General features: G+C 52.9%; 12 protein-coding genes across 12 annotated transcripts; 8 read left to right on the top strand and 4 right to left on the bottom strand.

Moving 5' to 3' along the window:
• Nucleotides 1–771: 771 nt before the first annotated feature.
• CC84DRAFT_1152973 (fructosyl amino acid oxidasesarcosine oxidase) lies at nucleotides 772–2,322 on the top strand. The gene has a single exon (XM_018176825.1). It carries the CDS (start codon nucleotides 864–866, stop codon nucleotides 2,220–2,222), a length of 1,359 nt encoding a protein of 452 aa, XP_018031659.1. The 5' UTR covers nucleotides 772–863; the 3' UTR covers nucleotides 2,223–2,322.
• Nucleotides 2,323–2,708: 386 nt separating this feature from the next.
• Nucleotides 2,709–4,358, bottom strand: CC84DRAFT_1262412 (uncharacterized protein; the record flags this gene model as incomplete). Its single annotated transcript, XM_018185152.1, has 2 exons — nucleotides 2,709–4,188; nucleotides 4,241–4,358. The coding sequence occupies 2 exons, from the start codon at nucleotides 4,356–4,358 to the stop codon at nucleotides 2,756–2,758; spliced, it is 1,551 nt and encodes a 516-aa protein (XP_018031658.1). The 3' UTR covers nucleotides 2,709–2,755.
• A 1,906-nt stretch (nucleotides 4,359–6,264) lies between these two features.
• CC84DRAFT_1208491 (uncharacterized protein) lies at nucleotides 6,265–7,397 on the bottom strand. The gene is made up of 3 exons (XM_018182163.1): nucleotides 7,058–7,397; nucleotides 6,792–7,007; nucleotides 6,265–6,732 (listed from the first exon to the last, which is right to left on the bottom strand). The coding sequence occupies exons 1-3, from the start codon at nucleotides 7,201–7,203 to the stop codon at nucleotides 6,414–6,416; spliced, it is 681 nt and encodes a 226-aa protein (XP_018031657.1). The 5' UTR covers nucleotides 7,204–7,397; the 3' UTR covers nucleotides 6,265–6,413.
• A 555-nt stretch (nucleotides 7,398–7,952) lies between these two features.
• Nucleotides 7,953–9,156, bottom strand: CC84DRAFT_185638 (uncharacterized protein). The gene has a single exon (XM_018185507.1). It carries the CDS (start codon nucleotides 9,081–9,083, stop codon nucleotides 8,073–8,075), a length of 1,011 nt encoding a protein of 336 aa, XP_018031656.1. The 5' UTR covers nucleotides 9,084–9,156; the 3' UTR covers nucleotides 7,953–8,072.
• Nucleotides 9,157–9,920: 764 nt separating this feature from the next.
• CC84DRAFT_1220816 (uncharacterized protein) lies at nucleotides 9,921–10,589 on the top strand (the record flags this gene model as incomplete). The annotated part of the gene is made up of 3 exons (XM_018183204.1): nucleotides 9,921–10,247; nucleotides 10,367–10,454; nucleotides 10,519–10,589. 3 exons carry the CDS (start codon nucleotides 9,921–9,923, stop codon nucleotides 10,587–10,589), a joined length of 486 nt encoding a protein of 161 aa, XP_018031655.1.
• A 1,063-nt stretch (nucleotides 10,590–11,652) lies between these two features.
• Nucleotides 11,653–12,081, top strand: CC84DRAFT_1179395 (uncharacterized protein; the record flags this gene model as incomplete). The annotated part of the gene is made up of 1 exon (XM_018180414.1): nucleotides 11,653–12,081. The coding sequence occupies one exon, from the start codon at nucleotides 11,653–11,655 to the stop codon at nucleotides 12,079–12,081; it is 429 nt and encodes a 142-aa protein (XP_018031654.1).
• Nucleotides 12,082–12,451: 370 nt separating this feature from the next.
• Nucleotides 12,452–15,250, top strand: CC84DRAFT_1126845 (uncharacterized protein). The gene is made up of 2 exons (XM_018175753.1): nucleotides 12,452–12,802; nucleotides 12,852–15,250. The coding sequence occupies exons 1-2, from the start codon at nucleotides 12,691–12,693 to the stop codon at nucleotides 14,798–14,800; spliced, it is 2,061 nt and encodes a 686-aa protein (XP_018031653.1). The 5' UTR covers nucleotides 12,452–12,690; the 3' UTR covers nucleotides 14,801–15,250.
• CC84DRAFT_185541 (uncharacterized protein) lies at nucleotides 14,912–15,767 on the top strand. Its single transcript, XM_018185505.1, has one exon. The coding sequence runs from the start codon at nucleotides 15,024–15,026 to the stop codon at nucleotides 15,525–15,527; it is 504 nt and encodes a 167-aa protein (XP_018031652.1). The 5' UTR covers nucleotides 14,912–15,023; the 3' UTR covers nucleotides 15,528–15,767.
• CC84DRAFT_185570 (uncharacterized protein) lies at nucleotides 15,663–16,694 on the top strand. The gene is made up of 2 exons (XM_018185506.1): nucleotides 15,663–15,972; nucleotides 16,020–16,694. The coding sequence occupies exons 1-2, from the start codon at nucleotides 15,798–15,800 to the stop codon at nucleotides 16,337–16,339; spliced, it is 495 nt and encodes a 164-aa protein (XP_018031651.1). The 5' UTR covers nucleotides 15,663–15,797; the 3' UTR covers nucleotides 16,340–16,694.
• A 2,447-nt stretch (nucleotides 16,695–19,141) lies between these two features.
• Nucleotides 19,142–19,957, bottom strand: CC84DRAFT_1179392 (uncharacterized protein; the record flags this gene model as incomplete). Its single annotated transcript, XM_018180413.1, has 2 exons — nucleotides 19,142–19,334; nucleotides 19,416–19,957. The coding sequence occupies 2 exons, from the start codon at nucleotides 19,955–19,957 to the stop codon at nucleotides 19,142–19,144; spliced, it is 735 nt and encodes a 244-aa protein (XP_018031650.1).
• A 1,398-nt stretch (nucleotides 19,958–21,355) lies between these two features.
• Nucleotides 21,356–23,146, top strand: CC84DRAFT_1152969 (uncharacterized protein; the record flags this gene model as incomplete). Its single annotated transcript, XM_018176824.1, has 3 exons — nucleotides 21,356–21,735; nucleotides 21,796–21,982; nucleotides 22,031–23,146. 3 exons carry the CDS (start codon nucleotides 21,356–21,358, stop codon nucleotides 23,144–23,146), a joined length of 1,683 nt encoding a protein of 560 aa, XP_018031649.1.
• A 586-nt stretch (nucleotides 23,147–23,732) lies between these two features.
• Nucleotides 23,733–24,438, top strand: CC84DRAFT_1167539 (uncharacterized protein). Its single transcript, XM_018179197.1, has 2 exons — nucleotides 23,733–24,366; nucleotides 24,419–24,438. The coding sequence occupies exon 1, from the start codon at nucleotides 23,871–23,873 to the stop codon at nucleotides 24,207–24,209; it is 339 nt and encodes a 112-aa protein (XP_018031648.1). The 5' UTR covers nucleotides 23,733–23,870; the 3' UTR covers nucleotides 24,210–24,366; nucleotides 24,419–24,438.
• The last annotated feature ends 444 nt before the right edge of the window (nucleotides 24,439–24,882 follow it).

Here is a 24,882-nt window from a genome sequence, read left to right as displayed (position 1 = left end):
TCATGCCAAACATCGAAGCTCATACAATGTTGAGTTTGCTCTAATCGGATGGTGCAAAGTTAGTATTCCGTATTGAACTTATCAATTAGCTTGCATGCTGTTGAATTTCGCACAGACGCGAAGGCTGATATTAAAATTGAAGTAACTGCTGTGAATCGCCGCTTTCTATCAATGCTCTCACGCATCGGGTGGCCATTCGGGCCTACACATTTATTTTAACCGCAGCAACAAATCGCTACGAACAATATCGCTACCCGCACCGATTGCCGCTACTATACTACATGCATTATCTCTGAGGAACACGGTACCAAGTTTGCTAATGGCATTGAAAGGAAGCTGGTACTTCGCAGTGCATTTTTCGAGGTGTGAGGCGAGGTGTACTGAGGCGCTCGCTATAAGCATCTGAGCTGTACCAGGTCTCAATATGAGCGATTCTTAACTTGTAGATAGAACACCCTGCGTTGTATGTTGATAGCACGGACTCAAAATCGTAGAGTTATACCTCAGTGGCGATTTTCTAGATCTTTAAGCCAACAATAGTATCCCATAGAGCGAGCAGTCAAACATGGACAGATGTGCCGCCAGTGTAACAATACAAGAACAACGTTGATATGCAGAGTATTAGAGGCGATGAGTGGACATTTGGAGCACAGCAAGTCGTTTGCGCGTACCTAGGCATAATGCGGAGCTCGCCGTATGACTCGCGGAGCGATCTCCGCACCCTCGATGTGGCTTAATGATCGACGACGCACCTACGTCGGATCCGCACCATGACGCCCCCACTAGCCAAGAAATTCAAAAACATATCAAACATCTGCTTGTGCTTCGCATGTCCGACCCAAAGAATTAAGTCGACACTAGCAATGGCGCAAGAAGACCAATCCCCTAGTCTCCTCATCATCGGCGCCGGCACCTTCGGCACGTCCCTCGCCGTGCACGCCTCCAAGTCCTATCCCGATGCTTCTAAGATCACAATAGTCGACCGCTGGTGTCCTGATGGTGCTGTACAAGACAAAAATGCTGCTGCGATAGATATCAACCGGATTATCCGGACGGATTACACGTCGCCGCTTTACTGCAATCTCGCTAACGAAGCTATACACTTTTGGTTCTGGAATATGGAAGTCCAAGGACACTTTCACAAAGCTGGATGGACGGTATTCGATGGGCCGAGACAGGAGAGGGAGTTTCGCGACGGGGTACGCAAGACGTTTGAAGATAGGGGGTCGCACATTATCAGGAATGTTGATGCGGATAAGTTAATCAAAGAGCATGATGTGTTGAAAGGTCTGAACGGCGCAGATCTAGGGAACGGGTATTTCAACCCTGAAGCAGGATGGGTTAATGCAGCGAAAGCGACGAAAGCGTATCTGAGGGTTGCTGAAAGTCGAGGCGTGCAGCGGATTACAGGAGAGGTTGAGGAGCTTCTATTTCGAGATGGCGACACAGGCTTGGAGGGAGTGAGGCTACAAGACGGGACAATCTTAAGAGCAGACAAAGTCGTAATTGCGGCAGGAGCGTGGACGAGCGGCCTACTTTCGCCACTCGAAGACAAACTCAACATCGCGGACAAGGATCGGATAGAGCGGCAGGTCACAGCCGTCGGGCGATTGTCTGCGTACTTCGACCTCAGCGAAGAGGAAACGAATTATATGATGGACACAAACCTCCCAATTGTAGTCATTGGCGGCGAAGTCGACATTATCCCTCCTTACTACCACATCCCGACTCTCAAGGTCAACGACCTGAGAACCGAATTCACGAACACCATCACCACAGCCTCAGGACGCAAAATAACCACCCCAAGTAAGAAGAACCAGATGCACGTACCTCGGAGACTCATCCAAGAGAGCGAAAAGGTCGTCAAGAGCAGTATGCCAGAGTGGACCAAAGCCCGGAGTCCCGATCGCTGGCGCATATGCTACGACGCCGTCACGCCGACCGAAGACTGGGTGCTTTCGCGCCATCCAGATGATCGCTTAGGTAACCTGTACATCGCTGTTGGAGGAAGTTTCCATTCGTACAAGTTCATGCCAAATGCGGGGAAGTACCTGCTGAATGTGCTGAACGGGGAGAGCAACGGCGAAGAAAAGGACAGGGCTTGGAAGTGGAAGAGCGAAGAAGAGTTAAAAGAACGAGGTGCGAAGGAATTTGGCGAGAGCCCTAGGAACGGGAACAGACCGGAGCTGAGAGACTTTGAGGAGGAAAAGGCGAGGTTGTAGATGGTGAGCCTGAGGTTGGTTCGCAGCCGAGATCTTTCCATGATGTTGACTAGGGCTGTGATCGTTGAGTCTCTTCCCAAACAAACTCTTGAAGAATAGCGAATCTAGTATGACCTCCGTACAATTCCAACAAATATCCTGAAGATTGCACAGTGCGCCTGATCATTGAAACGACGAACAAGTTTCAAATCCAAGTTTCACAACAGTTGAATCCCTTAGGACACATGCCCAAGACATCACTAACTTTCTAAGATCACACTAGTTCATTGACCGTGTGAGAGGATTCACTATACAGCAACGATTTCTCCCTCGAGCGAGGTTGAATCATTCGCCGATTTCTAACTGGCCAGCCACCAAACCCAGCATAACATTATCATATCTCACTATCGTAAGGAAAAATCGTACAATTACAGAGACAAGTAGGCCGAAAATCTCCCGTCCTTTATCTTACAAACATCTGGAGTTCCAGACATGGCGTAGGGGTGTACCGCAGGGGTCGAACTCGGTGACAGAAATATCGTTGTCGAATATTTTCAGGACTGGCCGCCGCGCACCCGATGCACAGTCGTCATCGACCTTTTTCGGCTCGGGCTCCTGGGTAGACGCATACTTGGCGATACATCGGGGTGGTCGATGACGCCGTGCTGGAAGTGTTGCGACTTCTTCGATGCGAGCCATTCTCGACTTTTGGTCACGAGAGCGCGGGGCGAGTGAGACTTGGGGATATCCTGGATATTCGCATGCTCCTGTGCTCCGGTTGAGCAGGTATCGTAGGTCGGGCTCGTCTCGGTGATGAACCCGCCAAGCGAGATCAACTCGGTCGCCATTAGAGGAACCTCTTCAAAAGGGTCATGTGGAGGAGTACTGAAGGTACCGGATCCATCGAAGGGCGGTGCGTCGGCCATGACCACGCTGTTACGGTTGTTCAGCGCTAGTACCGAAATATCGTTGCTCGGATGCGTAGTCCCGGGCTGTGAAACACCGTAGCTTTCAAAAGAGGGATCAAGACCAAAATCCATCGATGAAGGAAGGATGGGAGGAATGCTTGGCGGGCCAGTGTATAGAGATGAAGAGGTCAGACCAGAGGCTAGCGTGTGGTCGACAAGAGCGTCTGTCCTTGCTGGCGGAAGTCCTCGAGAGAAGAGGTCGAGCAAGAACTCCTCTAAGTGGACATGGAAACTGTGAGTTTCCAGTTGATCCCTCAGTGAACGTGTTGCTTGAATGTCCCAACTAAGATCCTGTTGAACAATCCGTAGCTGAGGGCACATAGTGCCATAGGTCTGTTTCCATTGGGCTGCAAGATTCCGGTGCTTGAGAAGATTCCTAATGGTTCTGTCATATGTCCAAGTCGTGTCGCCTTCAGCCATATGTGTGGCGACATGGTCGCAATGATGTTTCCAAGTGGTGATGAGCGCTCTACAGTTGTCGAAGCCACACGCGTACATGCGAGTTATTTGTCGAACTTCTTTGCAGTCTCGAGGGTACATCTTACCCTCGTGACCCTTCTTCAGGTGGTTCCTGAAGTCAATGCCGCGCGAGAACATTTGAGAACAGCCGACAACCTGGCATAACCACTGGAGGCCGGTTCCATCATGATAGTCTTCCTCGTGACGTTTCCAGTCGTGCTTTGTCCCAAAGTCTTTCCAAGAGCCTAGTTCAAAACAAAATGTGCAGAAAAACTTTTTAGAGGTCGATTCAGCGACCTTGACTTCATTGAGAGGCTTGTGTGGAGTCTCTTGACCAACACACGTACGTAGATGAGTCCGATCGTCGGCAACAGTATGCGAATGCCATGGAGAAGGGTCGATCGTGTGTGACAGATTATGGTCAGGTATATCATGGTGAGCAAAGTTGGATTTCCAGTCGCTGGTTATCGAGCATGCTATCGGCGTAGACCTTCCGGATGGATAGAGCGTTGAAGCAGTAGAGTAGTACGTGCCACGTTCTGTGACGAACGGAACTTGGTCTGGTATGATCGATCAGCTATGTGATATGGATACCTCATTCAAGATCCGAACCTTCAGTGCTTCCCGCAAAGTCATGTCTTCCTAGTCTTTCGTCTATCCTTTGTCGCAGATACTGAAGCTGGGTTGTGCCAAGACCATCGAGCAGGGAGTCCAAATACTGATCTTCCATTATCTCAGCTTGCCAGTTGGTTACAGATCAAATTTGCTTTCGAAGGCTATGCTGAACGACCAAAAAGAACCAGATGTATCGGTCGTGGCCGGAGTGGTCGGATTGGTCGATGTAGCAAGCTACCAAGTTGACGCGCTGGCTCGAAAAGGAATGACTGCCCCTGGTGGAGCACGGTCGACACTGGCGATTGGTCGTTGAAGCGAAGTATCGCAGGGGGCAGGCGATGTTTAGGGCTGAAAGAGCGTGTCTAAGGAGCGACAAGGAAAAAAAAAACAAGTCGTGTATGCAAAGTAGTATGATGGATCGCGAGAGATGGTGACGGCAGCTACCTTATGTTTGCGTAGCCTGGTGGGAGATCGCAGGCCCTAGTTTCCTCTGAGACAAGCGCGAGCGTAAATCTCAGGTAGGACACAGCCCGGTGACCATGATGCCCCAAGATTTCGTACTGGATGCATTTGCGATGCCAGGTGTACGTAGAATTGCGCCAGACTGCCTATGCAAGACAAGATCGAAGCCGCTGATCGCTAGAGGATCTTCTGTAACACAAAAAAGTTGGAGGCTTATTGCAGTATGCGAAGGGGCTGAGCGATGCCTACAGGAGTATGCAGGAGCAATTTCTCGACATCTAGCTTGGCCATTCGATCGGATTCATTCGCAATAATTATTAAACGGACATGAGAAACCAGTACAGGCGCAATGGTAGAGGAATGGGCATTGAGAAGGTCCTCTTCACCCTTAGGACTGCATGAAACTGCAGCAGGCCGCAGAGACGCTAGTCGATATACAGCACCATGCAGCAGCAGATCAACGCGGTCAAAATAAGTTCGTAGAGTAGATATTTCTTCACTTTGTGGGTGGTACCGTAGCCATGAGTTGACTCTAGTTCAACAGTGTCATGAGTCGGATTACGCAGCCCAGAAAAGCCGCTTTCGGTAGTAGCTTCAAGACGCCGGGGGGAATTGTAGGACAAGACTGGCGGGCAGCTCGGTATTGAGTGTCATTTAGCAATCGCATGCAGCAACGGGGCGGAATAGGCGGTGTAACTAAACAGGAGATAGCGGAGTGCGGGGATTACAAGACCGTCCACCACGTGGACGTTCAGGGATGAAGACGAGTCATAACCCTTTTCTCGATAGTCGCGTGCCAGGCGAGACGACGATCGATGTAATGACTGCAACACTGCAAGCATTGACAGAGGATCGTGGGCTGACGCGCGGCATCGGTAGAGCAGATGCCTGCATGGAATGATGCTGAAGATGCCTCGCAGATCTTTATCGCCAATTCGAAGCGGTGTCGACATGTCTAGCGATCTTTCTTAATGCAATTTTGTTGAGGTTTGACATTGGTGCCTGCATGCGTGGCGTGTCAGCATCTTGTTGCCTTCTTTTTCATTTGCCGCGACCTGGGGTCAAGTCGAGCTTCCCGAACACACTTCGCGAGCAATCAAAACGTACCAGAAGCTGGAATTGCAGATCCGTATCCCCCGTTACATTATTGCTTGCGCCGTGAGTGCCGCAAGGCTCGCCCCACACCAACTGTCCGGGGCCGAGCCAGCTACGCGCCGCCACCGTATTCGAGTGGCGCGGTCAGACAGCTTCAGCCAACGAGAGAGTGCGCCATTTGGAGGGTCCCTGTACTCTGAAAGTGAGGCGGAGCACTGCAGGAGGGGTTCAAGGGGGTCAAATTGGTGCATGTACTAGGTTGTGAGTTGTGAAGAGACACTCGTGGAGGTGAGGGAGGGTGATGTTCGCACCAGTGCGCTCGATGCTCAAGCGGGAGAGCTATCCCTATTTGGGTTAACATAGTTTTCCCTATGAGAAATGTACCTTCTATGGAAGCTGCGACTGCACAGGAACAGGCAGATGATGACATCGAAAGCCATCACTGTATTCATGCATCGCTTCGGAAATCTCGGAAATTTTTCCTCGTCCGGGGGTGTCTGCTACTCTCAGACCATCGAATTGTGATCATGCCAATGACATCACCAATTCATATCAGTTTTCAGCATTTGATCCGATAGACTTCTCTCCTGCACAGCATGGCTCCAATCCTCCCCTACTTGTCGAAAGGTACCACAGAGATCCTCACCTCGTTGTGCACAGTAGCCACGTTCGACTTCCACACAACGCGCCATCCGCGACCTTCCTTCGTCTTCACCGCATCCCAAGCGCCACCCGTCTGATCAGCTGGCTTCAGAAGCTTCTGGTTGCCCTCTGCGCGGATGTCCCAGCCCAGCGGATCGCAGCCCACGCGCTTCGGGCAAGGTTGATTGAAGAGCGTGTACCAGCCGATGGCGATGATGTTGTTCGGCTCGTAGAAGATGTACTCTGTGGCGAAGTTGGCGGTCTTCCAACTCTCGTTGGTCAAAGTCACGCTATTTAGAGTCAGTACAGGAGATCGAGAGAGGGTTTATGGGAATGAACATAGACTTACTTGGTGAGGCTGTAGCGAGTGCCATTTTGACCGCCCACGTGCGTGAGGGTGAAGGTCACGGGCGTAGACTGAGGGTGAGCAGTGAAGTTCTCTAGACCGAAAGAGGGCGGTAGGTGCACTTGCGTCGGGGGGGCGTGGTTCTGCGGCACACCATCGATCGTACCCTCACCGAGGGCGACGATGGGACGGCTCTTGAACATACGCGGGTTTCCCGAGCTATCCAGTTTTCAGTTAAGGCTGAAGCTCGCGCGGAGTGTGTGACTTACACTGAGTTGGCATGCAAAGCCCATTTGTCTCCAGATCCGGCCAGCGCCTCGAAAGAGCTCGGGGCTTCATCGTACTGAACTGCTGGAGCTGCTAGCACAATACCAATGGTTGCGACGCCAGCTGATAAGATGGCCGTGATCTTCATGCTGACCAATCTGGACTCACGGTGGTCTCCGGGATAGAGAGAAGCTCGTTGAGCTAGGGCGAGTGTGCGAAAATCCCTAGCCGAAGGGTGACGTTGTGAGGGAAGGTGCTGTTGATATATACACGTGCGTTGACTAAGCGTGCAATTTCCCGCGACACTTTTCGCGTTTGTCCATTGGCTCCCTTTTGCGTGGCCGTAGCGACTTTCAATCAAATCGAGAACAGTATTCACTTGAGTCGCAATGACGTCTTTCGATTGCGAGGCCAATGCACGGCAATCTGTAGAATAGTGGAGTTAGCAAAGGCTCGCTGCGATCGGTAATATGCGACAAGTATTGAAAACCAAGGCGGTTGAAAGTGCAGCTAACCTACACTCTGGAAGCTCCCCAAGGTTCGCTGGGCATCTGAGTCTGGAGTAGGTGCAGTGAGTTTAGAATGCATCGGGAACTTGGAATGGACTCGACCACGTGTGAGTGTAGTCAGACCCGGTCAAGAGCATCACGGTCGCAGGATGTAAAGAAAAGTTTATCTTACAATCTATATTCAAAATGTGGTATAATCGTTTGGCGCTATACCCAAATGACCGCAAAGGTATGCAGGATCCAAACCCGCAGATCGAACTTCCAATGACGCTGTGGATCGCAAAATCAATAACAGCTCCAACTGCCCCTTCTTCTAGGGAAAATTCCAAGACGAATGTTAGTTGAAAGGCCAGATCATAATGTCGGCCTCCCTTGCATGCGCCACGCGCCACCCACGCCGCACGGCCACACTGCACCACAGTCGGGAATCCGTGTCTCGAATTCTATCGCCATGCATATCGCCTCTTCTGGAATAATGAGTGCACTCGAGATTCTTTTCCGTGAACGACTAGACCAATCTGGGCTTTTTGGGTCCTGTCAATGTGGGGACAGGGTCGTAAGTGCTTTCTCGCAGGGGAATGTGGTCTCCGTTGCAACATCCGGCAGCGTCCAAGGGTTTGTTGCAGCAGGTCCACAATTGGATCTTCTGACTGCCTTGCGTAGACATCTTGGGACGCCCCAGATGGTAAAGACAGTTCGTTCCCGGCTGTATCATCTTATCACATTGCATGCATAGCAGTGCGGTGATCTGCGGCTCCGGCTTAACCCTGACTGGTAGCGGGGGCTGAGATAGATGCATTGATGATGGCGGGGTTTCATCAGGCGCAGCGCGATGAATTGAGGAAGTCGGTCCGGCAACGGCCTTGCCTCTTGAAGAACGGCTGGGTTGCGCAAGAATCATCTCCAGATCGCTCAGACTGTCATCAGAGTCCGCCTTGAATTTACCTACCTCAGATCTGACAGGAGCCTTTGAATACGGTGTCCTAGGTGATTCATAGCTGCGATTCTCGGAGGTTCGTCCTGGAATGGCCCCTGAAGATGACGATGGCTTTCCCACCTCTGACTTAACTTGTGCCACCCCGGTCCTCCGCTGATAGTCCTTAATGGTATTCTGAGCCCAGGTCGAGTGGGGGGCTAGGCCGCGCGCAACCGCCCCGGACAGCGCAGGTGACGACTTGCAAAGGTCAAGTAAAAGCTCAGCGACTTTTTGCGGTGAGCTCGTGTTGATAATCTGACGAAGATGCTCCGCAGAGACTGAGGGTAGGGGGTCTGAGATGTTGGCGGCGGCGGTGTGGTGTCGTGAACTACTCGACGACGCGCCGTTTGCCCTGATCGGCGTCCGTCCGAGCTCTTTCTTAAGGTAACCCGAGACTCGCTGCTTGGTTAGGTATCGATCATATTGTCGTTGTTGGTGCGGCTGCTTGGGTTGAGGCTCAGGCTCTGGCGAGGAGAATGTCAGGTCCACCGTCTCGACCTCATCAACGGGCGCTTTGCCATTTGAGGGCCGGTAAGACGACATGATGCGGTGGCGAAAGCTTAGGAAACGTTGCGCCACGGGACCCCCACAGCTCGGAGTGAGTGGGGTTGAGGGTGTGGACAACTTGGCAGCCGCAGTAGCGCGTTCGCGTAACTCACAGGACGCCAGGCCACGTGCGCCTCTTTCACCTGTATCTTGCGTGCAGGCACCTCTCGCTTTCGCCTACAGCCAGGCTGAACTCTCTGTTTCCAGTCCAGCCCAGTAAAAAAATGCCTCCCCCACAGTATCACCACAGCCTAATCGATGCGTAGCCACGGACTGCAGTCAAACAATATCAGGCACACAGGCTTGTCTTTTTTGTGATTTCATTATTCAGCTGCTTCGATGTTCGCAGAATTGGCTATTCACCAGACACCCTTCCCAAATGCTTGTGTTGGTAGGGCAAGAAAATGCAGGACATTACTGGGTCAACATTTAGATTGCTAGAATATGATATTCCTGTCATAGGATCAAGAAGACTAGGCTACATGAGCAAATGAGTGGCGAGAACCTGCATTACATACTAGCTTCACCGTCAATAAGGCAAATCACAAAAGTATTTGCCGCATGGGTCGAGATTGATCTTCTGCAGAGTGAAGGTGAGTAATCGCCGGATTCAGAAATTGTTCGCCAAACATCACTTTCTCATCGCCTGTAAATGTGGGCTAACTTGTCACCAGGCTATACATTAAAAACAAATCCATCGGCATTTAAAGACCAGCGTCCGACAATGTAGATGGATACCGAGCTCATCGCACTTTCCTCGCAACATAAATCTCCTGCAATAGATCGCAAAGACTCGCCACTGGCACTTGTGATTCACTCATTCGGCCTACCAAAATGCTTCGTCAGGCGCTCGCCACCGCGGTTACCTTCCTCTCTCTGTCGCACATGGCGTCCGGCGCGATTGTGTTCCTCAGCAACTGCCACCAGGACTACTACTCAGGCCAATACCAGTGGAGTGAAATGGACTACTTCACGAACACTCCTCCCACGGCGTCCTATCCAGATGGCAAGAAACCGGCAGGCAAGACGCCTTCGATCGAGGCAAAAGGACCCAACACTGGTGGCAGAGACGATCGTGTTCATTGGGAGGGGAGGAAGACATGCGGAAACTTCTCCGATACCACCTTCTGCGCCACCATCGCGGCTGATGCTGGAGGAAAAGTATGTACTTGGTCTTGTCTGTCGGTTTCAGGGGAATCGTGTTGCGGCTTCTACTCGCCACTCCCACCGTACCTCGCCATGCCAAATACCAGAATATGCTAACAAACTATTTGCGATAGAGCAAGGGAACATATGTCGGCAGCGGATCCAACGGCTTCGGGACGAAGTTCGATTGCTACTCTGAAGGTGGCGAACGATATGTGTATGGTCAGTTTGCAATGCAGGCGCACGACGCCGGGAGCCTCCTTGACATGACTGACCATGTGTTCAGCTATCAATCCACCGGACGCAACAGGCCTCACCAGTTCATGTTACGCCATCTATTATTGTTCGACCAAGTAGGTACCGATGAACATTGCTCTGACGCGGTACAAGAGATGGAAACGGACATATCAAAGAGATGGTCGAGTAGCAAACGTTGAAAGCATGCACCAATATCTCATCTAGCTGCGGACGTCACGACCGAGTCTGTGTCTTTCAACTCATGCTTTGTGTTCTTAATTCTTCTCGATGCCGCTGTAACCATTGCAAGCAGCAGGCAAGTTATCTCACTCAGATGCAGTTGTCAACGGACCTGGATGAAGTGGCGTTCTGAAATGGCTCCCAGATCACGCTCACTCGTCGTACGGTGTATGTACATTGACTAAACACCCACACGTGAGCCATGTAACCCTTGGTCCATGATCCCTTGTGACGACTTAGTAGTCCCTGTTAGCTACTGCCTTTATGAGTGTCGCGCAATTGTACGAATGTACATCAGACATGGGTGAGAAGGCAGATCCTTCTCACCTATTGATTGCTTCCACAAGCGTCGGCACGAAGTCCCAACCCCTGAGGACTCCCTTCCACGTGACAAGGCGACAGGCAGAGAGCTAGTGCTCAGTGCTCAGTGCTCCACCTGATACACGGGTGCCAGGCGTTCGAGCGGACAAAGCCGCTGTCACGACTCGCTGCATCAGCACGGTGCCAAGCGCCTTCCTCATGCGTTCGCGGGAGCCTGAGGCGGCAATGGTGGCACTCAGGCCGCCTCCGTTATTTCTAGGATCACAGATGCTGGACGACCGTATTGGCTGTCTCCGGACTATCTCCAGACACACGGACGGCCGAAGTGACGCGATGTCGTAGCGGTGCCTGATGGAGCTTCTGGTGTATCCGCACGCGCGCCCCGATTTCGCCGGGTCGCAATGACCTAGAACGCGCCGACATCAGGACCGGCAGCATATGCGTCTGGCAGATGGGCACCTCAGCTTCGCCGCCGCAGGATACGAGTGCGAGCCTTCAAACCTGCCTATTCCTGCGAACTGCATCGACGGACGCGCTTCGTAAATGGCGATCCCAAGAGCAGCGGTTGCCCGGGCCCTAGCCTGTGCACCAGGGCGCTGCTGGACTGTGCGCGTCAGCAAGAATGTCGCCACAGCGGTTACAAGGAGGCGGCCAACACGGTCCTGCAATGCTATCGTTTATCGTGGCCGCGTACACAGCTCTCGATCGAGCACCGCGAGCCTGCCGTTTCGCGACGGCTCCGGATGCTCGACGTGGCCGTGGCCGCCATCGGCAGCGCGAGGATGCGCGCACCGAGGCTCTCGGACGGCCCCCTCCTTCTGGCCCTGTCCCCGGCACGTCGCTGCCTGCATCTCACCATGGAGCGCACACCAGCACCCTTCGAGCAGCACCGCCATCCATGCGTCATCCGAAGAGCCAACGACATGCTCCAGCTCCCCTTGCAGCAATCGGCCTAGCGCAGACATCTGCCGCAAGTGCTCAGTCGTGCTGCTGTGATAGGTGCGCCACCGTCCAATCCTCCAGGGCGTGCGAACAGCGCCCCATCGCTTGACCCACCCCCCATTTCCGCCTGCGCCCGCGCTCGCGGCCTTCACCGGCTCCAGCTGGCGTCGAGGGCCTCGAGCGGCGCGCTGTGGGCGGCGCAACGCTCTTACGCCATCGCACGAGCGACGCGCTCGAGCGCTGAGCTTCCCGCGGGTCGCCAGACCCTGCGAGCATCAAACGCGCTAGGACTCGGCGCGCTCTGCAAAATCATCAGCCTTGCCTCAAACTTGGGTTCAGACAGGGATTGTGGCCTGGCGATGCCGGGGCTCGAGCTCTTCTGCGACCCCGACGCAATTTAGCTTCTTCTACGGTCTTTCTAGAAGATTACCCTCCCGCGCTCCCCGCTGCTTCTGATGATGTGATATAACAGCCTGGTCGCACCAACAGGAGCTTGTGGCCATTTACCGGAGACACGTTCATCCACTCCTCCACCCCTATATCCCCAATACGGTGCGCGCATGCCACTTCAGCCCTTCCTTAGGCCAGTGTAGCGTACAACTCGCTTTTGAGCACCCCGCAGCGAGCTGGTCCATCCAGGCAGCACTGGCAAGGAATGCACAGCTCCGTCGCTGCCGCCCACGCCCATCGGTAGATCGTCACTGTCGTGCTCGCCAACATGGACGACAATATGGATATCCCCGAAGAGTCCATGCGACACATAGAGGCCTTGTTGGCGAGACATCGCCCAGACATGATCCATAGGATGTTCCAGCAGGCAATGGAGAGCCGTATGTTCCGCTCGTCGCCCTCGCGCGGCCCGAAGCTGACCTACTCCAGGACGCAGCTCCGTCGCATCCTCTCACACAGCGTCGTCGATATCAACGACTGCCTCGACGGGCTCGTCGTTTCGCTCCCCAGCGCCATCGTTTCGCACGTCGACAACGACATCGTATCATTCGCGCTTATCTATGCAGTCTAACCTCTCGACGTCAACACTTTCTTCTACAATGTCTAGCATAGCCCCGTCAATAGCCTCATCAACCTCGTCCATGTCCTCGCGCTCCCGAGCGACACCAAGGCGGACAGAGCCTCGTTCTTTCCCTGCCTCTCTAGATCACAGACAGCCATTGGACCCAACCCGCCCAGTGCCATCAATGCTCACCCCATCATCGGAGACGGAAAGCCCCATTGACCCAAAGCAGGAGCATGCGTACACTCCCACGGACGAGGATATGAGCATGGCGTCGTTCCCAACGGATCGAGGCGGCGATTCCTTCATGTTTTGTACATACTGCGCCGAAGCGAAGACACTGAAGACATTCAAGGCAAAGTCAGACTGGAAAAAGCACGAAATGCGCATGCACGAAACAGGAGAGGACTGGCCATGCCTTGTGAACGGTTGCAACCGAATCTTCGACCGCCAAAAAGATTTCGTAAAACATCACCAGCGGTATCATTCTGGGAGGCCGCTACCATCCTTGACGGACATTGGCATCCAGCTACTACCGAGGAGAGTCTTTGGCTGCGGGTTCGACAAGTGTAAAGAGGTTAGCATAGGATGGGACGAGCGCTGCGATCATGTTGCAAAACATATGAAGAACGGTTCAACCTTCGACCAGTGGAAATATTCGAATGTCATCCGTAATCTCATTCGCCAAGAGGCATTGCACGACACTTGGAAGGAGATGATCGCATGTCTAAACGAGCGATTACGAGAGAGTCGATCCCAGATCAGCTGGTGTCCTGACAACACACGAATATTGCGACAGAAGCTTCAGTGCTGTGACCTGCGACCCAGTCGAGAAGAGGTTCTCATTACAGCGCTAAGTTTACGATCCGATATCTCGTTGAACCCAAGCCAACAACAACCGCCACCAGGTTTCGTAGTCCCTAGCAGGGACTCGGTCCCAAATGTCGATGGATTATCACGCGAACAACGTATGCACATCCTCATAGGGAATCCGAATGCGACCATCTCACGAGGTCGCCTTGCTGCTGTTAATGCTGCGCTGCTCAGGGCTAGCAACGCGTCCCCCAACGACACAAACTTTGACTGTGGCACTTCGCCTTTCGACGATGGGCCCGGTCCTGAACCCGATACAAGCTCGCGCCGCATAAGCTACATGGATATTGACACCTCGGAACCGTATATCGACATGTCACAGCAACCTATGCAGCAAGCTATTCCAACTTTGCAGATGCCAACCCCCAGTCACCATCATCAGCAGCCATCGCACTCGCAACCGCACTCGCAACCGCACTCGCAACCGCACTCGCAACCGCACTCGCAACCGCACACGCAACCGCACACGCAACCGCAAGCACCACCTCCCATGATGGAAGCCGAACAAGCGGAAGAGCATGCGTATGTGGACGAAGCGAAATCAACAAACCCGCTAAACTTGTTCTATCCCAGCTACTTCGATGCGCCTCCCCAGATCGAAGAGAGTAATTACTACGAACGGCCCTCGCTTGGGCAGATGATTTCCAAGCCGCTACAAAGGATCGGAAGTCGCTTAAGCAGGCACGGTACACCTAGCTCACGCCCGGTGTCCTCACAGCCAGACCATCGTATGATACATGCCGATATGACTCCCGAGTTCCAGATCCAAAGCCCTGTCCAAATGGATAGGGGGTTCCCACACCACCATCACCATCAAGCGAGCATGCACATGCAACAGTACCCCCCGGGCGCGGGCACCCAGCATCAACAGCAGCAGCAGCAGCAGCAGCAGCAGCAGCAGCAACACCACGACCAGCAACTTCTCTTTACGTCACCTATTTGAATTGATTCCACTGCATGCATTCATACCGTTGTATATCCAGCATGATGGGTTCGTCGCATTTAGAACTTTCGTTTGTCCCCGGCTACTTTCCATTCTTGATACCCGTGCTTTTCGCACACCTGTCTAGAAGCATGTACGATACCACACGCCCACATAGATAATTGGCCAAGCGCCGAACAAGGATATAGACACGTATCACGACTCCAATCTTGGGCGCATCCCCATGGCATCGATAGTTCTCACCTCGCGCCCGCCACTCGTACACCCCGAGCCCCTTGGCGCGCGATGCCGCATCGACTCGTCCCGGACTTGGATGAGGACGACTTTCTATCTCGAGCCTAGCGGGTCCCACGCGCGCCGTAGACACGTGCCCTCACGCGCACTCCGTCTCGCTGGCTCGCTAGACACTGGCTCACGCATTCCCTGCCCCCGTCAGCCCCCTACAGCAGCGCCGTCCCAGACTTTCCTCTTCGATGCCTTTATCCGTGCCGCATGCGCAGTGCTAACACCGCTGCTGCGCTATTGCCATGCAGGCTCGGCGGCGCGCTGCACCCTCCGCCGTGATGGCGCCAGGCACCTGCAGCTGTCCCGCCGGCTAGCAGCGCACTTTGTCAAACGGCGCCCGAGTGCGCAAGTGTGCCCCGTCGAGCCTGCGAGCGCCGCCGATCGGCGGTGCCTGTTCCTGCGACACGCGACTACCTGCGCGAGCCTGCGCGCGCGGGAATAATCCTCACGCAGCGACGCCCATTTGTCGTGCTCGCTTATCGTGCTCGGCGGAGTTGCCGGGTGCGAGTTTCATTTACAGTGTCTGTGTACCGTGAAAGCTGACCGGAGCGCATGGTACCTGAGCGCCAGCGAGCATCGCGATAGCGTCTTCATCTCGAGCAGCTTGGCTCCGGCGCAAGCGGAGGCAGGTGAGATGCGTACACGCCATTCACCCCGTGAAGCAATACAGGCAAAGCTTAAGATGTGGGCCCCTGTGCGCGCCCGATAAGGCATGTCCTGCTGCTTTCCAACCTTGCCATACCAATCCCATCCCAGACGCCGCGCTTACACAGGAGGGCGTGGCTGGTCTGGTTCCTCATCCTCCACCTACCGACCGGGTATGCATGTCACAACGCCCTCCAACCTCGCCATGTCTGGTCTGTGGCCGGAAGAATTCCACCACGGGTGTAATAATAGCACGCCTATACATCTGCCGCCTCGCTTACCACTGTAGACACGCCCACAACGGCAGGTCATCACACGCGTAGCGGCCGCGCTCAATCCTCCTGCCCCCTACGGCAGCGTCCCGCGAACGAGGTCCTGGATTGCGGGTTTGCGTGCGCCGTGTCTTGGTCGTGTGTGTTTCGCGTATCTGTAGTAGTATCGGGGCAACGGAGAGGAGGTGGATGTGATCGTCTCGGAGGGTTGATGGTGTTTTGGGGGAGTGACCGATGCGGTGGTTGGGCACGTGGGTCACTTGCGGATCATGACGGTCGGTATCATGACGATGTGCATTGTGGAGAGGTGAGGCAGACACGTGCTGGCCGAGGTTGAGCGACTATCTACCTGAGTAAGGATCGTGATGTCTCGAATGGGAGATGTGCACCTCCTTGTTCCGGTCTAGCGGGGTTGTCTTACCCAAGCGACACTGTGGTACTTGCTCATATACCACAGTCCCAGCAGGACGTACCCACAGCGTGGACGGTTAAGTAATATGCCATGGGCTGTACACAGTAGTGAAGTCAGACTGCTGTGGCACAGAAGCTTGGCCGATACTCCGCCGAAGTGGAGTGATGGGGAGACTCGTACCTTTTAGATTAGCTTCAGCCGATTACTTCTGGTGAGATTGCTTTACTGTGGCACAGGTACTTGGCAAATGAACCGCCGGAGTGGAGTGGTTAGTAAGAAACTCCCACATTCGCAGGCGCCATCGCGCAGTCTGCCTTTGCTGTAAGAATACTGCTTGGCGATGAGACATATACACTTACAGGTACATGCAACTTGCTCCTAGAAGCGAATATAGGTATATCGCATCGCAGGGGTCAAGGAATCGGGTACACGCGGCGCAAGCTCTTAGAACAGCAGATGAAAGCTCCCATTGAGCGGAGTGCTAAAGAATCACCACCATGGGCCGTCGTGGAGGCTTCCTTTGCCGTGGCACCGACGCTTCGCCCTCCATGCCTGAAAGTTACAGCGCCCCAAACACCGCCGGGAAGTTTTCCTCTGCTGAAACTTTAAGCGCCCAGATGTGTGCACAACCGACGCTAGGCACTACACGTAGTATGCACGTAGTATGTACATACTATGCCGTGCCACATGGAGCTGGTATCTCGGTGCTCAAGCATCGCAGGGGGCTCGGGATCGGTGAAGGCGTGTGTACCGCCAGTGTGGAGTGTTGAGTAGTGTGACATGGGGATACTATTCACCATAGTCTCCATGATTACTTGGCATTCGCGGGTATACATGTATGCATGCAATTTGCTCGTTGAAGCGAGAAGATGGGCTGACATGAGCCTGAGTCTGCGGCAGCCAAGACAACACTGGGGCTGGAAAAAGGGTGCTTGGTCGGGTATATGCGGCTCAGAGAACAGCGTCGTATAGTAGGGAAAAGGCATCATTATAGCTGGTGCGGACAGGGAGTCAGGGGGAGATAGCATGTGTACGTGCGTGGATGTCAGTGGTCCAAGAAATCCGTACGTGCATGGCCTTGGTGTTGCTAATGGCTAAAGTAACGCATGTGCGGATGAGAATGGGACCACATGGTACATTTGCGGTACGAGCCGCTGAGCCGCTGAGCCGCGCTGTCTGGGTGTCTTGAGGCAGGTGATTGAGAAAATTTTGCACTGGGTCGGCGGAGCGTGGTGTTTGTGTCTTATCCGAGATGAACGAGTCTTAGTAGGCCAGGCGCTTTCATGGTCGGCTTGGATCAAACTGTGATGCTCCTTGGGGTTGTCCCACTGGTACATGACGTGGACACTTCGTCAATGTCAACTAGCATACATTGATATCCGGACCACTTGTACAACACCTCATCGATCAAGTGCTCCGTCTTTCATCAATATTCCTCCCATGATCGACGATCAATAGTAAATTCGTCTCCAAGCACAATTTCAAAGAAGCGTTTACGTCAATGTCTGTGAAAATGTAAGCAGCCACCACGCAAGTACTGCATGTGCAACGCCACTCGCAGTTGAAATGGGGGCGGAAGGGACTTGGCTCTCCAGCCACGCCGCAACTATACGTGAAGATGGTGGGCAAATCGATGATGGCCCTGGTCTTGACTGGATCCTCGGAATCCGAAGCTCATTACATGTGACCTCATCTCGTTGTAACTGTGCCGCACCGCGTTAAATCCAGTAACGAGCAGCTCGTAGTTTGGCAATGTGGCGTTGATGGCATCTCAAGTGGTGTGCACTTGGAGAAGGTTTGTAACGAAATGCCGGCGGCCAGTTGGTCTAGGGAAACCTATGTAGTCTCACATAGAAAAGAACAGACGGTTGCTTAGATGGTTTGGACGGCCAAGGTCTTTTCGGAGTATATTAGACTCTTATGGTGACATTGAGCTTATCTGTGCAAGACAAAGCTTGGTCACAAGGGCGGGATTTTGTGTTTCACATATTGGTCAACGGAACCTTGGTAGCTCGTTCCATTAAGCGTGAAATAATCATGTATGGAAAATGTCGTAGCTGACTTGCCATCGCATCATATCTGTAGAAATATTGTTCAAGGTAGCTTATAACGTGTAAGTGTTGATCGAGACAGCCACGGGAAGACGACTCTGTAGCGGAGCGGCGCGAGGATGAACTTTGGTGCTTGGTAGCAGGAGCGGGGATTCCACATCACCGGAGAAAAATCCTGAGTATGGGGTATCGAATGTCACTCGATGCTAGCGGTAGAGTCTTAGGCTAAGGACATTGAGCAGACGGTTTCCTCATAACCTCTGTGTAGGCATTTCCGCGATCAGAGAGGCGAATTGCTCGTAGAGAGCTTGACACATATTTGCAGCATATGTCAGCGTTGTTCAAGAGACGGCATGATGCGAAAAACCATCCAAGGCCATGCGAACCATGTGCATTGAGGTCACGGTGGAAGCTCGAGTTGTAGGCGTTATCACATTCTTCTTGCGAGCTAGACTAGTTTTACTCAGAGGATCTGGCCAAAGCTGAAGACAACTATCTCTTATCCTTCTTCGATATATCTTGAGGCTCTTATTATCTCCTTTCAAGTTATTCTTCTCCTTTTTCACGTATGACAACGCCCCCAACTCTCCAGTTCATGTCCAGTCAAGGTATCTAGCCATTTCGCCGTTTCACATCAGAGATATGATGATAACTTCAGCTCAACGTCTATATGCTTTCAGACGTTGCGATTTGACAGGAGTGCGATCCCTGCCAGATCAGCTGCAACGGGCCGGTTCCCAATCTTGACAGCATTTGCGTATGCGCCACCGCCCGACGGTGCTGCTGTAGGCTTATCCATCAAGGCTTGCTTGAAGATCTCGGGATCCTCTTCTAAGATTTGGTGTATATTCTCTCGCAATTTTGTATACCTAAATCGCACAAACACGTGTCAGTGGATGTAACTCTACGCAATTCTCTACCGTTTTGCAAAATTGTAGGGTCGTACTCACCACTCAGGCATCTCTGTATAAGCAGTCTTAACCAACTCACCCATGATCACCGTGCGAATGGAGACCGCCGTCTGTGTAGCTAGAAAGTCCAGCATATCCAATCTGGCATCGATGATGCTGCTCCCCCATTCAGTGTCTTTATCCATTACGGCGGCCCAGGCGGCTTCACTGTAGCGACTCATGTAGCTGGAGTAGTAGCCAGCTGAAACGGTGGGGCCTGTAAGGGGAGATATGGTGAAGTCCACGCTGCCGATATTGATGAAGTCGCGTTTGCTTTGGGTGACGAAGGTGGAGGCTGTGTTGGTGAGGGCCACGATCAGTGCAGTTAGTGACAATAGATGCTTGATACTGTTTGTGTGTTTGATGATATGGCAATATGAACAGAGTGTTGAATCGAGAGTGTTTACGCGCCGTGCAGAATGGGAATCGTTGGAACAGACTGCAAGACAAGTGCACTTGTACCGATCAGAGCACCAGGTGGACAGTGAAGAAGAATGACTGCGCCGCATTCCTTGGGTCGTAGAATGATAGTTGCAAGGCATGATGGGGGCAGCTTCTGTGCGTGCAGCTATGCCTCCACCGTACGTAGCGTAATATGGCGCAATCGTACAGCGATGTCACTGACATTTCAGCATGGCCTTGTTCGAGAAGTTTTTTTGAATGAACAGATGTCCGTACGGTCTCTGTACTGTTAACTTTCCTGATCATCGCTTCAGTCTTGCTACCTCAATGCATTTCATTGCTTCCATGCATAAGATGTCCATCCTAGATGGACTACTTTATTTGATGTAACTGATTGCTCGGTCTTTGCCCAGAGAGATAGACTGCAGCCGGGCTGACAAGACCCCGTGCATGATGTTAAATTGGTGTTGAGTCCAACGATTGGACTGTGCCTAGAGTATGGCTGTTTCACACAACGAAGCCTTGGAGTATTTGCCACGGAACTAAGCTCATGTAACGCAACTATAGCTATATTCAAGGAATTGAAACATGTTTTAGCGCGCCATCGTACCTGCATGACGTGAATTGGATAGAATAGCAGCGTGCGCCACTCCTTGCGGGTCAGTTGGAACACGGATCATTCTCACGGACCACCAATGTCGCAATTCCACGTAGATCTTCAAACCTCTTAGGTATATCTGCTGATAAGCAGCCTACGGTGGCGGGTTTAAAGCACATTCCAAGGCTCCAATGCATGTCTGTTAAGACGTTCAATAAAAAGGCTCTACAGATTGAGTATATTCGGACCAAATAGATCTCAAATCCTGACACAAGGCTTGAACCTTAAGATCGAGGTGTTTTCACAGATGTGTGCACCGTTGAGTGGGAGTGGCACGGAAGCTGCCCCGTCTACCGTTGCCAACGTCGGACTAATGTGCTTTGAGCGAACCCGAATGCTAAAAGTACATAAGGGCATGAATGACACACCGAATTTGCCATACCGAGCCAGGCATTGCCTTGGCGCATTGCGAGCCTCAAGCCTGCCTGGGCACTGAAACGCTAGGATCCCATCTCCAGCATTTCCCGACTCAGCAACCATCGCTTCAAACGGAATAGCGACACGTCACACAACGGTCTAGCTACACCACAAAAAATTCTCCGATCTCACTTCTCTCACTTCGCATTAGTCACGTCGAAGTCACGTTGAAACCCGCCCGGGGTCCGCATGCAAATCATGCGAATCAGAAACCCCTCCGACGAATCACGACGCTCGTCACATCGCTCAAACATGAGCCACCTCACCATCCCACTCGCCTAGTACACGCGTTACACGTCCGCGAAAGTGTCCAAAACCTCATGTTACGCGCCCGACAGCCCTATCGCGGATTTACAACGACCCACATATTCATGTGAGCGCCGGGTTCATAACGTCCGTGGCCGCTCGCACGCGTTGAGATTATCCTGCAGGCCGGTCCTCACATAACGTTAATGTTGGAGCTATGCTTCTCGGCAAATCCACCGTCGAATATGTGCTTATAAAAGCATTCGTATACTTTTACAGCTACTTGGGCCTTCTTTGCCTGGCGTACTTCTACCTCGCGCTGTCGATTGGCGGCGTCAGGGTGGTTGCGCATCCCGTTTCTATTGCGATCGAAGTCCTCGGCGCCGTCGAGATTCTGTTCTACTTCTGTTGGTTTCTACCGTATCGCTCGTATCTGTGGAAGCAGAAGGCGGCGTTTCCGCCGCCGCTGAATAGGAGGCAGCGGCAGGAGCTTTGGAATAGATGTTTGGCGGTGACACCCGATATTGAGCTGTGCATCAAGAAATGGATGTGCGGGGCTAGCTTGGAAGATCTCAGGAGGGAGAATATGAAGGAGTGGTGAGCAAATTCCCGTAAAGTAATCAAAATCCATCAATGGTGAGCTGATTCCGGACATAGGTTACTGTGGGCGTTGTTCGATAGGGAGGGTCCACCAGGAGATGACGACGACGAGCTCGAAGAATACGTCGAAGTAGTTGAAGAGATGTTAGGGAAGAATATTAGGCCCGGATGGGGACCGGCAGCCTGTCTGCGACTGAACTTCCGAACGTTTGCTGTCTCGCACCGAAGTCTAACTTACTACATGGTAATTCTTCTATCCCATGTCGCAATCTGAAGACTGACCTGCTCTCAGATCATAGGTACCATTGACTTCTGGGTATCAATGATACTTCTTGTCTCAGGCTTCACCTTCTACCGCCAACCACGGAATAAGTTTCTCAAAACGTTCCCATTACGTCCTCTCACCGTCCTTGCACCCAAACAGTCCGCAGCCCCCAACTTCAGCTACTTCTACCGTCCACATAAGTCCACCACGCACCGGCCCATCGTCCTCATTCACGGCCTCGGCATCGGCCTCGCAGCCTACCTCCCCCTCCTCCTCATGCTCCCAAAAGACATTGGCATCCTCGCCATCGAAGTCCTCCCCATCTCCTCGCGCATCACAGAAGCGCTGCCCCTCCCCGCAGACCAAGTGCGCGAGATCGGCGACATAATCGCGCAGCAGAACCTTGACTCGTTCGTCTTTATAGGCCACTCCTACGGTACGTTTTTCGCGAAAGTGATGCTGGAAACACCCTTTCTCGCCGCCCGCATGGAGCGCATGGTGCTCATCGACCCGGTCGCCATCCTCCTCCACATCCCTGATGTAGCCTACAATTCTACGAGCAGGAAGCCCAAAGATGCCAACGAAATCGAGATCGCGTGGGCGGCGACCGCGGAGCCGGATATCGCGTTCACGATCGCGAAACGGTTTTGCTGGCGCAAGCACATCCTCTGGCAGGAGGAACTACTTAGGTGTCCTACGACTGTCGTAGTAGGGAGCGACGATTGTCTCATAAACGCAGAAGCCATCGCGGCATATGTTACAAAAGGCCCACCGCAGCCTGACCCTGCATCCGTGGTATCGAAGCCAGACCTGCAGTGGTCGTGGACAGACCGGAAGTCATGGGAGACAAATTTCTGGGGCGGGGAGGGGCTGGAGTTGTATTGGTTGGCAGGGTACGACCACGGGCAGTCGTTCTTCTCGGCGCCTGTGCTGCGGAATATAGTCAAGCTGGTGGAGCAGTACTGCGGGCAGGACGGAGGTGTAGCGGTAGTTGAGAAAGAGCTACCCCAGCCACCGAACGAGGCACCGCCGTCGCCAGGACCCCAAGGCATCGGGCTGGTCTCGAAGCTGAGAGGGAAGAGTGAAGGGGGCCACTCGAGAAATGATTCGGGGACAACTAAGTCATTTTTTGAGCGCGACTGATCTTAGATTGCGAAACACGGGTAGCTGATAATCATAATTATAATCGATATAGTTAGCAGAATCTTCAAAGTCCGCTGGAGAGGCAGCGTAGAGAGGCATGTTAGCGCGAGCAACGGAAGGTAAGGCCGGTATATATACCCTAGGTAAGGAAAGCTTCCCCGCCATAGTCGTTAGCGCTTGCACTTGCACCTACTTCAAGAAAGCGCTAAGAACCAAGAATGAGACACAATTGTTTGTCACGTCTCTTCTCCCGTAGGAAACGGCAACGATTCATACATAATGGTGCGGAAACCCTCATAAGCAAATCTGGTGCCATGTCACTGCGCACGATCAAATGATCAAGCGCTTCGACGATATATATGACCTCGTCAAGCGCAGTCAATATCAAAATCTTCAATCATCGTAACGAGCCGTCTCATGAAAGTCCAAGTTCCTTCCACACTTCCAAAAGTGTGTGTTGAGGTACTAGTCCCGTAAAACGCAATCGAACCCGCACCCGAGACCCTCACCGGCAGCTTTCCCAATCACGACACAGTGCAGCATATCGTCCTCACCGTCCCAACTAACCCCGCAGTACTTCTGAGTAATCCCTATAAGTACATTCTGGGCCGTTGAACTCATGGAAGCTACATCGACCTCCTTTCTCTTGCACCAAGGTTAAAAGACCCAGACCAGTCCTCAAACTAACCAATCCAACCGCCTCCTGCTCCACCCAACAACAACCATGTCCGGCCTTATCCCCCTGACAATCATTAAGGGCGCCGGCTTCGAGCACATCCCCCTCCCGACGGGTGAAAACGCAACAGTAGCAGATTTCCACACGACCCTCACACAAACCCCCTCCTCAAACCCGACACCCATAACATCCGGCTTCTACAAGATCGTTGCCGGTCCTGCGCGCTCGGCATCGTACACCTTCGAGGAGGCAAAGTACGTGCTGCAGGGCCAGATCGATATCCTGGATGAAGCGACGGGCATCACGCATCACCTCGTTCCAGGCGACTATGCCTTCTTCCCCGTGGGGTCGCAGGTACAGGTATGTCTTCCTTACCGCTTCTTTTAGAATGGAAGAAGATGGAAAATGAAGCCATGGCACTGATGTGTGACAGTTTTCTACCAAGTCGGCAGGGTTTGCGTTTTATGTCGTAACCCGGCCGGTGAAGGCGGCTCATCCCAATCTGGAAGGGCGAGAGGAGAGTGCTGCAGGGGCGAGGGCGAAGCTATGAGAGCGTTAGGAGTAGCAGTGCAAGAGTCAGGAAGCGGCGAGGGTACCTAGAGCTTGTGTATATGATGTAAAAGAACAGCGTATAAACTTGAAAACTTCTATTGTAGAATAGTACCACAAGGGAACTGTTCACGCCAGTGCAGCTAAAAGTGCCTCGGGCGCCTCGGTTCTTAGACAAACCACATCCGACTCTGCAGTCCCCAGATATATTACTGAGTCGGACCGCTCCAGCGCCGGTTGCGGATCCTCCGGTTCATCCTGCGCCGCCTCCGAGATAGTTTCATATCCCTGAGGCACCCCACCTAGTCGACCAAGTTCCCTCCTGCAGGTTTACTCGTGATGCGTCTTCAGCGCTGCAGCTGCGCCTGTGGAAAAGTACCGCGATGACAGTAGCGGCGCCAGATCTCCCGCTCCATCGGGTGCTGGTGGTGCAAGCGCCTTGATCCGAACGTAGACTTCATTCTGAAAATTGGTCCCGACCATCAGAGGCTCGCCGTCTGTGAGATCGATG

Source organism: Paraphaeosphaeria sporulosa, assembly GCF_001642045.1.
Source record: "Paraphaeosphaeria sporulosa strain AP3s5-JAC2a unplaced genomic scaffold CC84scaffold_10, whole genome shotgun sequence".
In the NCBI taxonomy this organism is placed as follows: Eukaryota; Fungi; Ascomycota; class Dothideomycetes; order Pleosporales; family Didymosphaeriaceae; genus Paraphaeosphaeria; species Paraphaeosphaeria sporulosa.
This window is presented reverse-complemented; position numbering and strand designations above follow the sequence as displayed.

Bases quoted from the DNA above. Each gene is read 5' to 3' on its own strand.
- CC84DRAFT_1152973 (XM_018176825.1), top strand. From the start codon at position 864: ATGGCGCAAGAAGACCAATCCCCTAGTCTCCTCATCATCGGCGCCGGC.
- CC84DRAFT_1208491 (XM_018182163.1), bottom strand. From the start codon at position 7,203: ATGAAGATCACGGCCATCTTATCAGCTGGCGTCGCAACCATTGGTATT. The intron at 7,008-7,057 runs GTAAGTCACACA...AAAACTGGATAG, and splicing joins GCTTTGCATGCCAACTCAGT to CTCGGGAAACCCGCGTATGT. The intron at 6,733-6,791 runs GTAAGTCTATGT...GACTCTAAATAG, and splicing joins ACTCGCTACAGCCTCACCAA to CGTGACTTTGACCAACGAGA.
- CC84DRAFT_185638 (XM_018185507.1), bottom strand. From the start codon at position 9,083: ATGTCGTCTTACCGGCCCTCAAATGGCAAAGCGCCCGTTGATGAGGTC.
- CC84DRAFT_1126845 (XM_018175753.1), top strand. From the start codon at position 12,691: ATGGACGACAATATGGATATCCCCGAAGAGTCCATGCGACACATAGAG. The intron at 12,803-12,851 runs GTATGTTCCGCT...GACCTACTCCAG, and splicing joins CCAGCAGGCAATGGAGAGCC to GACGCAGCTCCGTCGCATCC.
- CC84DRAFT_185541 (XM_018185505.1), top strand. From the start codon at position 15,024: ATGGCATCGATAGTTCTCACCTCGCGCCCGCCACTCGTACACCCCGAG.
- CC84DRAFT_185570 (XM_018185506.1), top strand. From the start codon at position 15,798: ATGTCCTGCTGCTTTCCAACCTTGCCATACCAATCCCATCCCAGACGC. The intron at 15,973-16,019 runs GTAATAATAGCA...TTACCACTGTAG, and splicing joins GGAAGAATTCCACCACGGGT to ACACGCCCACAACGGCAGGT.
- CC84DRAFT_1167539 (XM_018179197.1), top strand. From the start codon at position 23,871: ATGTCCGGCCTTATCCCCCTGACAATCATTAAGGGCGCCGGCTTCGAG.